This window comes from Bos indicus x Bos taurus, chromosome 29, assembly GCF_003369695.1.
Source record: "Bos indicus x Bos taurus breed Angus x Brahman F1 hybrid chromosome 29, Bos_hybrid_MaternalHap_v2.0, whole genome shotgun sequence".
Taxonomy (NCBI): domain Eukaryota; kingdom Metazoa; phylum Chordata; class Mammalia; order Artiodactyla; family Bovidae; genus Bos; species Bos indicus x Bos taurus.
In genome coordinates, this window is record NC_040104.1 from 5,973,870 (window position 1) to 5,987,702 (window position 13,833).

Genomic DNA, 13,833 nt, shown 5'->3' on the forward strand with positions numbered 1-13,833 from the left:
GACTTCCTTTTCACTTCCTTCCCATAAGGCAGATTCCTGCTCGCCCTGCATCCCATGGGTGGAAAGGTTCCTGTTCAGAGGGCTCTCCCTGGTGCCCCTGTCTGGTGTGGTCACTGCTGCATTCCTCACATTGGATGCCAAGTTAGGGCCACAGAAACAGAACTCAGGTCTGGAGAGGAAGAAGGCCCCCTCCAATTAACCTGGCAAGAGGATATGGGAGGAGGTGGCAGGCTCAGGAAAAGAGGAAGAGTTGGCGAAGGTCTTGAACTTGACATGGTCTGCACATGAGCAGGAGTGAGGTTGGGGGTGAGGACTGGCATGTGCCAAGGCCCAGGAACGCAGGTTTCCTCTTGCTGGGGCTTCACCTCTGTCTCCATCCTGGGCTTTGAAGAGCCAGGAGGATGAACTTGAGGGTGTCTCAATCCATACAGCTCACCGGGGGTGAGCAGACTTGACTGGGAGAAACTCCTGCTTAATGTGGGCAGCGACCTCTCTGATGTCCGGGGCCCACATGGTGCCAGGCTTTGGCTGGGAGGCTGGGACTTCACCTCGTTTACTCAGTCACTCGTCCAACAGTGTACCTGAGCTCCTACTACATACCAGGCCCTGGTGCTTGGCCTTGGGCATCCAACATAGGAGAGACGGCGAATCTATGGGCAAAGCATACATAATAATAAACACTGACGCTTCCTGGGTTCTCTCCATGTGCAGGCCACTGTTCCTAGAACCCAGATGATCTCATTTAATACTCAAAACATCCTTATGAGGCAAGTGACAAGTTATCGTTAGGGCCGGGAGCCTGCTCGGGTGAAGTCGGGGAAAACTCTTGAGGACTGGCATTTCCGCCAAGGACACAGGCCTTGTGCTCCCTCCTGCACAGTCCAAGGGCCTTTGATAGCCCACAACTCTGTGCCAGGCTTCCAGGCCGCTGCTTCGCCCGACCAGTCTCCCGGGAGCAGCGCCTCTCCCTGGAACCCTCCGGAAAGTCACAAGTCCCCACGCCGCCTGGGGCCGCAGTCTCCCTTTTCCGCCTTGGAGCCTCAGCGCGACATGGCCCCGCCTCTGGATCCGGCCCCGCCCCGCCCGGGCTCCGCCCCACCCCGCCCCGCTCCTCCCACAGGGCCCTCTTGGAGCTGTCCCCAGTGCGCATGCGCCTCGTCTTCCGCGACTCAGGCTTAGTCGTGCTGAGCTCCTACTGCTTGTCTGCGCCTTGACCTTTGAGCATCTCAGTCGAGGTCTCGTAGGCCCCACCGGCCCCGCTGTATCCTCTGGTACTTGCCTGTCAGGGAAAGGGAGGATGGGTGTGGAAAAGCCGCTTGCTGGGTGCTTTAGATAAAGTTACTTGACCTCTCTGAGCCCTGCCTTTCTCTTCTGTACCCCAGCCTGGCCTCACTGAATTGTTTTGAGGGTAAATGAAGATGTGTATGCAGTGGTGGGTGGGCTGAGGAGATGTCTTTCTGAACGGTCACTGGTAACACATCCTGAGGACCTTGGAGCCCACTTGTGTGTCTCCCTCTCAGCGTCCTCCATGGTCTTTCTCTCCTTTCATTTCTCTTCTCCCCTCCCAGGTTCTTTGCCTCTTTCTCTGCCTTCCCTTTTCTGGATCTTTCAGGGTGTTTCTCTCTGGGTCTGGATCTCTCTGCCTCTCCACCTGTCTTGCCCTCCTGGCGCTGCCATGGCACAGTCTGGAAGCACAACAGCTTTCTGGCCCCTTGTCGCTCTCTGGCGTGGGGCAGGTTTAGGGGACAGAAGGCTAGGCTGAGGGCAACTGCAGGTGCTCCCGGACCTTGGGTGTCTGCTCTATTTCCTGCCCATACATTGGTGTCAGCGCTGAGGGTTCGTTTCTGGTCTGGGCCTCTGGAAGGTGGGGAGGTAGGGTGACTCTCCCCAGCAAGTGCCAGGCCTGCTCTGCTGGTGGCCACCCGAATGGCACTTAGCACAGAACTGACCTGGGAGGGCTAGAGGAGCTGGAATTGGCCTTCTCCCCAGGTCTAGCTACCTCATTTGTGGGGTCCACTGCAAATAAAGTGCACAGCCCCTTTTTCAAAAATTAAGAATTTCAAGGGACTTCCTTGGTGGCCCAACGGCTAAGACTTCGCGCTCCCAATGCAGGGGGCCCGGGTTTGATCCCTGGTCCGGGAACTAGATCCCACATGCAGCAACTAAGAAAGAGTTGACATGGGACAACTAAAAAAGATCTCACATGTTGCAACAATGATCGAAGATCCTGAGTGCAGCAACTAAGACTGGCACAGCCAAACTAAAAAAAAAAAAAGAATTTCAAGATGGTGACAAGAGCACATTAAACCCAGTGTGGGATCCCTCTGAGGGCAGGGCCCCATGTGACTGCATGGATCACTCACCCATGAAATCAGTCCTGCTTCCTTTTCCTATAAATCCACCTTTCATTGTGCTCAGGAGCAGATGGAGGGGAAGCCAAGCTAGCTAAGTCTAGCCCCACCCTCAAGGAGTTCAGAGTGCCATGGGAGGGGCTGTGGGCACACACCCGGCCTGGCTGCTCAGCAGGCATGAGAGACTGGGGGGCAGGGGGGGAAGGCCCAAGTTCCGGAGTCCTTGGCCCAGTGTTCATGTATGTCCCAGCTTTGCCTTCACTTCCTCTCTCAGCCTGGGCTGTGTTATCTGTAGAGTGAAGCCACCTGCCCACTCCCTTCCTTGGGTGGAGTTTGAGTGTGAAATGCCATTGCTTGTACACAGAGGCTAGGAAGTGAGGTGGATAGGACTGACTCTGCAGCCAGTCTCCAGGTTTTACTAGCCAAGACACTTCAGGCCAATGTCCATAAACTGAAGTTTCTCATCTTTAAAATGAGGGTAGGGCTTCCCTGCTGGTTCAGTGGTAAAGAATCCACCTGCTAATGCAGGTTTGATCCCTGATCCGGGAGGATCCCACATGCCGTGAAGCGACTAAGCTTGAGTGCCCCAAGTATTGAGCCTGTGCTGTGGAGCCCACGTGCTCCACAAGAGAAACCCTCACAATTAGAAGCCTGCACATCGCAACTGAAGAGTAGACCCTGCTCTCTCCAACTAGAGAAAAAGTCCATGCAGCAACGAAGACCCAGCACAGCCGACAAAAACAAAAACAAGATAACAGTAGAGTTGCTGTGTATTTACAGTGGCCAAGACATGGAATCAGCGTAAATGTCCACTGATAGATGAGTGGGTGAAGATGTGGTGCACGTGCGCAATGGGATATTACTCAGCCATAAAAAAGATTGAAATAATGCCAGTTGCAGCAACATGGATGAACTTAGATATTATCACAGTAAGTGAAGTCAGAAAAAAAGACAAATACCATGTGCTATCATTATATATGGAATCGAAAACATGACACAAGGGACTTCCCTGGTGATCCAATGGTTACAATGGGATACTTTCACTGCCATGATTCCAGGTTCAGTCCCTAGCCAAGAAACTAAGATCTCGCAAGCTGCATAGCACAGCCTAAACCAACGAAATACGACACAAGTGAACTGATTTATGAAACAGAAACAGACTCTTAAAAGACATAGGAAACGAACTTATGGCTGTTTTTGTTGTTCAGTTGTGGTTCTTGAAGGGGAAAGGGGGTTGTTGTTCGGTTGCTCAGTCATGCCCGACTCTTTGTGACCCCATAGACCAGGCTTCCCTGTCCTTCATCATCTCCTGGAGTTTCCTCAAACTCATGTCCGTTGAGTCATGAAAGGGTCTAGGGGAGGGATAAATGAGGAGTTTGGGGTTAGCAGGTAAAAACTACTAACTATATAGTAAATACAGCCTGTGCTACTGTATAGCACAGGGAACTATACTCAATATACTGTAATAAACCATAATGGAAAAGAATATGAAAAAGAATATGTATACATATGTGTATAACTGAATCACTTTGCTGTACACCAGAAATTAACCCAACATTCTAAATCAACTATACTTCAAAAAAATAGGGTTGCTGTAAAGATTAGGAGTTAGCATGTGTAGATACTTAGACCAGTCTGGGTCAACACACAGGCTCAGTAGATGCCCGCTGTTTTTATTTTGTTGCCTGTGAAAGGTATACAGAATGTCCAGGTTAATCCCTTCTGATTGGAGGAGAAACAGGAAGGGCTTCTGGAGGAAAAGGTGAAGGAGGATAGGTTTTCATAGTTGTGGTGAAGTGACACCCACTGAACGCGGCAACCCTGGGGGCTACAGAGGTGCCTGTTCAAGGCCTCTTGGAAGCACCTACCGCCAGCCCGGTGCTTCTCCTTTTACAGATGACGGTGGCTAGTGATGCAGAGGTCAGTGGCACATGACCCTGGAGAGTTACACATGACAGCTTGATTCCTGTATACGGAAGGTGTATGGAAGGTGTACCAGCAAATGCCCAGAGACAGTGGAGTTAGTTATAAGGGTGGAGAGGAGTTGTTAGTTGCTAAGTTATGTCCGACTCTTTTGAAACCCCATGGACTATAGTATAGCCTGCCAGGCTCCTCTGTCCATGGGATTTCTCAGGCAAGAAAACTGGAGTGGGTTGCATTTCCTCACTGGCAGGTAGATTCTTTACCACTGAGCCATCAGGGAAGCCCGGAGAGGAGGGGTAAATGATGAGGGAGCTTGAGAACGTATCCTGAGACAAACACACTGATGGGTTTTAAGTAGAGGAGTCAAATCTAAAAGAAATGTTCTGGCTGCCAACAAGGCAGATGGGGGTTGGACTGCAGGCTGAGAAGTCTCAGGGCTCTTGCTGGAGTCAAGGTTCTGGAAAATGGTAGCTTCAACTAGGGTGGCAGGCATGAAGTTATAAAGAGGTAGATGGGTTTCTGTGATGTTTAGAAGGCATAATGGACACTCTGCCTTCCTTGGCCAACGTCAAAAACGGCCACAATCGCAGCCATCCTCGGGAAATGGAATCGGCTGACTGTCCAGGATCCCTCTTCCAGGATGCACAGAATTGGAGATGGTCCTTAACAGCTCGGCGAGGAGGATGGGCAGGAGCCCCCCAGATCCCTTAAGGGAGAGATGCGAGCCTTCTTGGGACCTCCTGGGCATCACCTCAGCTCTCCTGAGATGGCACAGTCAGGTCTGAGGTCAACAGCGGGCAGCATGCAGGACACTCGTCTAAACGCTGGAAGCTTGTACTCAACAGGCAGGACCCAGTGGGACAAATGCCGATGGAGCCGGATACAGACCTTTCTTGGTGGCCTCGAGCAGGCACTGTCCTTGAGAGGCTTGTTCTGTAGCTGCAGTGGGTGGAGGTTGGCCGTGGCCTTGGCTACTGGCTCTCCAGGGATGGCCAGAATAGAAATCCTCAGGCCTGTACATAGGGGGGCACCACACAGTCCTTCCAGCTCTCCCCAAGAACTCTGCAGCACCTCTCCAGGCACCGCCTTGTGGGGAGGAGTCGGGATCAGGTAATCCTATGCCTAAATTTCCACATCTATTAAAAAGCTCCCTTTGATGCTGTAAAATTTAAGCAAGTGCTGCTTTCAGACATTAAAAAAAAAGAAGGCAAAGCAAGTCACAGAAGCACACAGCACTTCCGTTGCCACTCAGGGATGGGGGAGGAACTGCGGGGCTGGTGGGGGGTGGGGGGAGAGGCTGCAGCACCCCCAGACTTCCTCTTTCTCATGCACGCACACACACACACCAAGGCAGAAAAGTTTTTGGTATTTTTGTTTTGGTTTTGAAAGCCTTTTTATTTAAAAAAAAAAAAAAAAAACCCAAATAAAAATATTTCCCACTGGAGGCTATTTCTTTTTTTGTTTTAAAAATTTTTATTACACAAATATCTCCCATTCCCATATGTCAGAGGAAAGATGTCCTTGCTCTTTGTAAAACCAATAGTGGAGAACGTTTAGAAAACAAAAGTCCGCCTAGCTTTCCTCCTTTCCCTGGCCCCGAATAACCCCAATGTGTCAACTGAGATAGCGTGACTTGTCCTCTTAATGCTTACATTTTTTTTTTTTTAGCACAACATTGGAGATTGACTCTAAACCAGCAACAAAAAAATATATATTTACAATATTTCTCGGAAAACAAAAACACAACCAAACCCTTTAAACATAGTGACTTTAGGAGTTTTATTTATGGAGCAGTTATTTTTTTTTTAATCACCAAGTGATTTTATATTATATATATATATATATATATAAATTTTCTTCCTTTCCTTTGTGGTTTTTCGCCCCGGTGCTTGGAAAGATGGAGGCAGGGTGTCTGGTCCTGTGGTCTGCGGAGGGCAGGCTCTCCTGGCAAGGCTGTGTCTACGAGCAGATGGCAGGAAATTTGGTGGAACTCCCGGGTTCCTCTGTCCCCAAAGAGAGACATTTCTGTCCTCCACACAGACCAACCCTCACCTCTAAAAACCATTTTCTCCCTCACAGTTCCAGAGAAAGGGAAGCCCAGCAAAGCCCACTGGCTGCCATTCCTGGGTTCCCTTTTCCTCTCACCGACTTACGTGCGCAGTAAAAATGCTCGTTTTTCCAAACGCAAAACAACAAAAATAAAAGCCAAAGCCCAAAACAAACCATCAGCTTGGAAATCTCTATGGGTGAGATGTCCCAAAGTCAGAGGCACTCTCCCGGAACAATCCCTGCTCTGAGGGGGTCTCTCCACCTCCCCTTTTATAAAAAGACAAGAAAGCAAAACAAAGTCATCTTTTCAGTATTTTCCACAGGAGCAACCGAAAAAAGGCAGGAAGCTTCCAATTATAGGTCATTAACAATAACATTAATAAGGTTTTTGCTCAATACCCAGGGTTCTTGACAGAGAAGTTCCCCTAACTGAGGCACTCTGGAATAAGTCACTGGCATTTCCTCAAGGTTTCAGCCCCAGGTGGCTGAGGCCTGGAGACCAATGGAAGGGGCAGAGGGTCAGGGGAGCAGACTGCTGCTTTTAAGGTGCAGCAAGAGAATCAGCAGATTGGAAGAAACCGACACAATGCCACCCCCTCCCAAGACCCAATTTTCTCTCAGGAGGCCAGTCAATGCCAGGGTCAAAGCTGGGCTAGGTGGCAAAGAGGGAGCCCCTCTGCCTCTATTGCTTTGGAAGTGGCAAGGGGGCACGTGGCGTCTCTCCTTGGGGTGGCTCACACTTCAGACCCCAGGTGCCTGGGCTCCTTCCCCTCCCCCACAGGGCTTCAGGAGGAGGAGAGCCTGAGGCTGGGCTACAGGAAAGGGGCCGGGAGGGGATGGGCTGGGTTCCAGATGGTGGGGCAAGGTTGTGCTATCGCCTTCCTTTCGGATGGGGAGCGGAGTGCAAACCCGCGTCTATCGTTTATCAGCTCTTGCCACAGGCTGCTGCTACTGAGCATCTCCTCACACACTTAAATATTGACCCAAAAGAAATCCCGACCTTTCGTTCCATTTTTTTTTTTTTAAAGTGCAAAAAGCTCTCTGCTGCCCTAGAGAGAGGATCTTTGGACAGGCCGTTCAATGCAAAGTAAGAGGGGGCAGCTGATGGGGCTCGACACAGGGCAGTGGAGCGGGAGACGCCAGGCTCCCCTCCTTCCCTCCACACACACGCTTAATACACTCAGCCACACACACAGAGGCACATGCACACCCCCTTCCATGGCTGCAGGCAGAGGGCAGGTGACTGGCTTCTAAGCAGGACTCCCCACCCCTCCGAAGGCGCCGGATCAGTGAGCCGCTGAGGCTAGACACAGGAGTGGGCTCGGATGGCTACAGGACCCGAGGCCTGGAGCCTGCCCAGGGGCAGGTGGGGACTTGGCCTAGTTCTCTGACCCCCCAGCTGGGGGAGACAGGCTGCTCCCTCTGAGGATAGACATCTAGGGAAAGCCCTATTCAGGTGGGAATAAAGGAAAGTGTGAAAAAGGGTAGGGCAGGCCAAAGAGGGAAGGGATGGGGAAACGGTGGTGCCTGTCTCAGGATCTGCCTGGGAAGCAGTAAAATTGGGTGTCCCTGGGGTAGACAGTTCCAGCTCCTCTGAAGAGCCTCAACCCCAATAAGTGCAACAAGGACTTCATAGAAACTAGCAGGAAAGTCTGGGGTGGGGGAACCTCATTCTGTGAACTACCATGAGCATCGGACAGGATCAAGCTACAAGGAGAGGAGGGAGAGCACAGACACAGACAAGAGGTGTGGACACCTCAACAGCACCAGTGTGATCTGCATGGGTCTGGCCTTCCTGGGGCCACTGGCCCCTCCTGCGTAAGTCGGGAGAGTGTGACGGAGGAGAGACACGCACTGGACACCACGAGGAGAACCTGGCCACGGAGACAGGGCCGCTTTCTTCCCTGGGAGTTTGCTCAGAACCAGGCACTGCTGGGGACCATGGATGGGGGGAGGAGGGCCCCAGGGCCCAGTGCAGGTGATGGCTGCACAGACACCCCAAAGTGAGAACCCAGCCTCCTGGCCGACGAGTGAGTGGGCGGGTGAGCAAGCAAGCAGGCACTGTGACAGCACACAGCCTGCGCTTTCCCCTTGGATCAATTTGCTACTCCCTTCTCCTTAGGAGGGAGAGGAACAGGCCGGTAAGCCTGGAGTCCACCCCTCTCTCTGCCCTGACTGTAAGGGGAGGGCTCAAGGGACAGGAGAGCAGAGAGGGAGTGTGACGCTGGCCTCGGAGCCCGTGCAGGGGCGGGGAGAGAGGCTCTCCTGGCTGGGGAGTCAGGGGGAAGATCGGTTTCCTGTTCAGTCTGGGCTGGGTGTGTCTTAGCTGATCTTCTGTATCAGCTTCTCGTCAGACAGGCAGTACAGACTGTTGATGGACAAGTCTGAGATGAAGTGCTCGCAGGCTTTTCGAGTGATCTGCTTGCATCCTCGAAGGTCGATCAAGGTGACGTTGGCGATGCGCCGTAGGTAGATCAGGGTCTGGTCTGTCAGTTTATTGCAACCTGTGGGGAAAGTGACCACAAGGACAATGCTGCGTACACACACTCAAAGGAGCCTGCTTCTGACGCTCAATTCCCCAGCTTTCCTCAAGAGGCTAAACAAAAGTCCCTTTTTTCCCCGTAACTACCTGGCTCAGAGACCAGATATGCCATCAGCACGGCAGCCTCGGAAGGCCCCTGCCACCGTACTCCCTGCGCTGCAAAGCTGCCCAACCTGCAGCTGGGTGCTGGCTGTATTCTTAGGCACCTGACAACTGCTCAAGGCCTTGGTCCCCACCAGTTACAAAAGGAACAGAGTTCCATGTCTTGTCCACATGTGAGGAAACGAATTAACACGGTTTAGTCAACAGCCCATGTTCTTTCTGTTCTACTGGTCAAACTCCAAGAAGGGCTGGGCTTCCAAAGGGCAGGGGACCATCTGTCACAGAACATGGCAGTGCCATACCTGCCATGTTGAGCTCTGTGAGGGAGTAACGAGTGGAAGACCCAACAGCGGTGAGCAGATTGGAGGACTGGTCTGTCAGGTGGCTGCAGTGACTGAGGTCGAGTCGAGACAGGAGGGGCATGTGGCGAATGATGAGACGAAGCGTGGCGTCTGTGATGTCAAGGCCTGCCAGCCGGAAGTCGGTCATGTTCCGGAGCTTGCTGCGATTGTCCTGGCCTGCACAGGCAAGAGAAGGACCTAGATCCAGACCCTTAACTCTAGTTCAGCTCAAGCTGCAGGCAGCTTCAGTCATGGATATTTGCTGGCTGGGCTGTGCAGGGGTTAACAAGCAGAACTGCCCACACCCAGCCCTGCCTTCAGGGAGCGAGCAGTGTGTGGGGGCCGTTTCCAGGAAACCAAACACGTTTTCTTTCTTCCCAGCTGCTGGATTGTGCCTCACTCACACAGCAAAGGGGTATGTGTGGAATGCTCCTCTCCTTCCCACACTCCCACACTTTTCTAGACCATCAGGGAAACAGGCTTCAACGTTCCACCTCAACCATGATGCCTTCCCAGACTTCCTCAGGCTTATACTCTCTAACCCCCAAACTCCACTGACCCACAAAATGGACTTACTCCTTTCTTTGCAGGTAGCTATCTGTAAATAGTTAACTGTACTTGTACATAGTCCATCGTCCTGTTTTCAACTTCCACTTTTCTACTTTTCAACAGTGTCATTTCTGGGACTACCTGAGCTTCTGGGAATGCTGAAAGGAGCACAGGGAAGTCAGGCCTAGAGCATACCCGGTTTATCCGCCGGTGGAGTCAGCAAGTCCCGAATTTGAGGGTCCTTGATTCCTACTGCCCACCGAAGATCAAGGGTCCTGAGAAGGGGGCAGCTGGAGGTGCTGAGGGCAGAGACTGCAGACCAGGAGCAGCCTGCTAGGAGGAGGTCTTTCAGTCCTGCAACGGAAGGAGACAGACATGCAGTAACACACTCTACCAGCTGTCCAAAGCCTCAACTACCAGCTGATCTGACCAAGGTAAACAGATCCCCAGCCGAATGGAGGAAGGGACCATATCCTAAACTTATTCTAGTAATCCTGCTCAAAAACTTCTTTGCCCTCCTAAATTACATCTAACTCTGGTGGTAAACTGGATTGCTTGGTTTCCAGCAGAGTAACAAGTGTGTGTGACTTCTAAGACCTCAAAGTGCTTAAGGGAATCCTTACAAGGGGCTAATCAAGGCGACATCTTAACTCAAATCCTCTCTTCAGAGACTACACCGAGAAGACCTGCAGAGCTGGCGGTAGCACCTGACCCGCCAGCCCACAGTGGCACCCTGGGGACTGGCAGTTAAGGTGGGACCGGCCAGGTTTCTTGCCAAGCAGAAAGGCAACGATGGCACAGACTGTTGCCCTAAATTGCCCGAAAGCAATTCTAAGTAGCGCTGCCAATAATGCAGCTTTCCCAGCCGGCCCTGGGCCCCTGGAAGGACAGCATGGGCCTGCTCACCTGGCAGCCTATTGACGAGCCATGTCAGCTGTTTTTTGGAGATGTTGGTCCAACTGAGGTCAAGGCTAACTGGCTGCCTCTTGATGATGCCACTGAGAGCCTGGGGTACAATAGCCTTACACCTACTCAAGTCAATTTTTGTCCAAAGTCTCTTGTCGCAGCACCTGTAACAGAAGGAAAGAGAACCAGCTGTCAAGACCTCACATCCCTTGTCAGAGGAACTTCACCACAGGCTGCTGGAGGCTTCTGGGAAAAGCAGAGCCTTGGAGATCTCCCTCCCTAGATGCTTCTTCATGCATATAAGGATCATGCCTTGCCATTTCTTGCCTCAGCGAAGAGAGATTACTTGACCAGTCCACCCCAATTTACTTTGGCCAGGTTGAGAGCACAGAGCGACTGTCAGGGACACACTGTAAAACAATATACTATAACCCCTCATTTGCATTAAAATGGTATGGCTCCCACCAAAGTGTATACAAAGGAACATTAAAAAAATTTCTTGACTTCTTACTACTAGAAGTTACTAGGTTTCCCTCTACTCTCCTCAAAGTCTCTCCCAGCCGCCTGAGACGCAGAGTGGTGCTACTTGGCACATCCAGCTCATTGTGCCTTGAACTCCAGAAAGAGCCCATTTCATTATCAGGTCGCAAGAGGCTCTTTATTAAAATCAGGCCTGGAGAGTCCTCCACCACCCTTAGGTTTCTGCCTCAGTGCTATCTTTACTTTTTCTAGCCAGTCTACATCAGAACAGAAAGGGAGAGGCCTGCCTTTCCGCGACAAATCCACAGGCCACAAATAGCACTGCAACACGCGGCTTCTCTTTAATATTTTACAGCCCAGCCTGGCTCAGCGTCTGGCTGGCAGGGCAAGAGGAGATGGCATATAATGGGAGTCTTATGTGGCTCGGCCTAGAAACTGAGGGACAGAGCCACCACTGAGCCCTACAAAGACAAAAGTATCAGGAGAATCTGGAGGTCACATGTCAATGCAGATTTGGGACGTAAACTCATGGTTGCAACAATGGCGTCTTCACTTAGAGACTGAAAACTTCACCCAGGGCACGTGAAACTTGTATGGCAAAAACAAGAGCCCTGGACCTCAAATTATTAATGTGTATCAGAATCCTCTGGTGGAGAATTTATTAAAAACAGATTGCCCAGCCCCACCCTCAAGGTCCTGATCAGCAGGTCTGAGATATGCCCTGAAAACCTGCGTTTCTAACAAGGTCCCAGTTACGACACTGGTTTGGGCATCACACTTTGAAAACGACCGTAACAGGATTTGACCCAGATATAAAGGATTTATCCTAGGGTTTAGGAAGTTAAGGAAAAACAGTGTCCAATGGAAATCTTTGTTCATCACCTCTAGGGATGCTCCCTTAGGTCTTAATGTCTAACTTGAGAAGAAATGACAGGTTTCACTAAGAAGGACAACAAAGTCTCAGGAAGCCTCAAAACTGAACCTTGCTTGCTGGAGAAAGGTATTCTGGCCTAGGTTTAGAGCATGAGAATTAGAACTGTGGAAAACTGTGAGCCTGTGAGCACCTGCAAAGTTTCTGAAAAGCACGTATACCTTTCTCAGGAGATGGAGACGTAATGGGGCAGGGGTGTAAGAGCAGTCGTCTGTGTCCCCAGCCCCAGGAGTGACTGGCATAACAAATGCATGATGTGTTCAACTAACTGGGGGCAGGGGGATCATGACTCCGAAGTTTTAGGACACACCGTACCCACCCCCAAGCCCCAAGGTACAAATCCATTCAAAGTCCAGTAAGGAAAGACGGGAAAAGTACAGAGCAGGGAGAAGGGGCCAAGGGCCAGATTTCCCTGATGACACCTGCAGGCACGGCCGGCCACATCTTTGAAGAGGACCCCTGTGTCTGGGAAACAGACTGGGTGGATTTAATCCTTTAGGGCCCAACCAGCCTCCAGGAGCCAAGACACATGCTGTTCTCACATGGAAAGCTGCCACCTACGCCCATACCCCTGTGCCTGATCCCTGTAGCCCTGCTCACCATTTATACCACGTCTTGCACACTCGCATACATTCACAAAGTTCTCTGCGGCTGAGGTAGCGGAAGACAGACATCCAGACCTCCCGCTGCATCCAGCTTTCGTCTCCATCCTGAGCCCAACTGCCCCGGCCATTCAGCCTGGCCGCACCCCCCTCCTCTGCACTGTCATCTTCCTCCTCCTCCTCCTCCTCGTCCTCCTCCTCTCCCCCCAGCCCCTCCTCATCCCCGCGCTGGGGGGTTCGGGCTGGGCAGTGCTGGACCAGCACACGGGGGGAATGGCGAAGGTTGGCAGAGGAGGCCGTGATGGCCTGCAGCTTGGGCACAATGGATGTCCCGTGGAGCTCTTTGGTGGGCCTCTGCAGCGTGACAGTGAGGTACGATCCCCGGATCTTGGCTTTCTCAACTTCAGACAGCTCCTTTTTGCCGCTGGGATTGTTCTCCTTTTCCCGTACCATGGTGCGCTCTGTGGCCTGCAGCCGCAGCAACTGCCGCCGTTTGAAGCGCTCATCGCGGCTGGCACTGTGGTGGTCGCTGGGGCCGGCCCCAGGGGATGACCGAGTCACCACGCCCCGGGGGGAGGCCGGGTCGTGGATGAGCTGCAGCATGGAGGTGGGCGAGTGAGGTGGGGGCGTGAGGGGCTCGTCGCAGCTCCGCAGGGGCCGGAGGACTTTGGCTTGCACGGCTTCTTCGTCACTCTCTTCCATTTTCCGCTTCTGCAAAACAGGCCCGCAAACGCCGTGTCAGTGTCTCCTTTCTTCAAGACCCTCTGCACTTACCGGGTCAGCCTCTCTGCTGCTCTCGGGGACTAGCAGAGGGCAGGCTGCTGCTTTTCTATGGGGGAGGGACCTGTGTGTGCTGCAGGGTGGTCATCTCACTGTCTGCAAACCAGACTGTAACTGAGCTCACATCTGTGATCAAGGCAGCTGATTATAGAGCAAAACCCTCAAAATAAGTTGCTTGGGAAATCTACCTGTGACAGAAAGGCCTGTGTCCAAGTACAGAGGAATGGGATCCACATTTGAGCTACATGATTCCAAAGCCTGCCTTACTCATTTCCTG

General features: G+C 52.0%; 1 protein-coding gene across 4 annotated transcripts in view; it reads right to left on the reverse strand.

The window, feature by feature from the left end:
* Positions 1-5,927: 5,927 nt before the first annotated feature.
* The window catches only part of KDM2A (lysine demethylase 2A), a 92,696-nt gene continuing 84,790 nt past the window's right edge, over positions 5,928-13,833 (reverse strand). For all 4 annotated transcript variants that reach the window (XM_027532483.1, XM_027532482.1, XM_027532484.1 and 1 more), the window contains 5 exons: positions 12,775-13,487; positions 10,764-10,927; positions 10,053-10,211; positions 9,270-9,485; positions 5,928-8,827 (listed from right to left, as the gene is read on the reverse strand). In XM_027532483.1, coding sequence (XP_027388284.1) covers positions 8,646-8,827; positions 9,270-9,485; positions 10,053-10,211; positions 10,764-10,927; positions 12,775-13,487 — 1,434 coding nt within the window. In that variant the 3' untranslated portion in view covers positions 5,928-8,645. The remainder of the gene's footprint in view (positions 8,828-9,269; positions 9,486-10,052; positions 10,212-10,763; positions 10,928-12,774; positions 13,488-13,833) is intronic.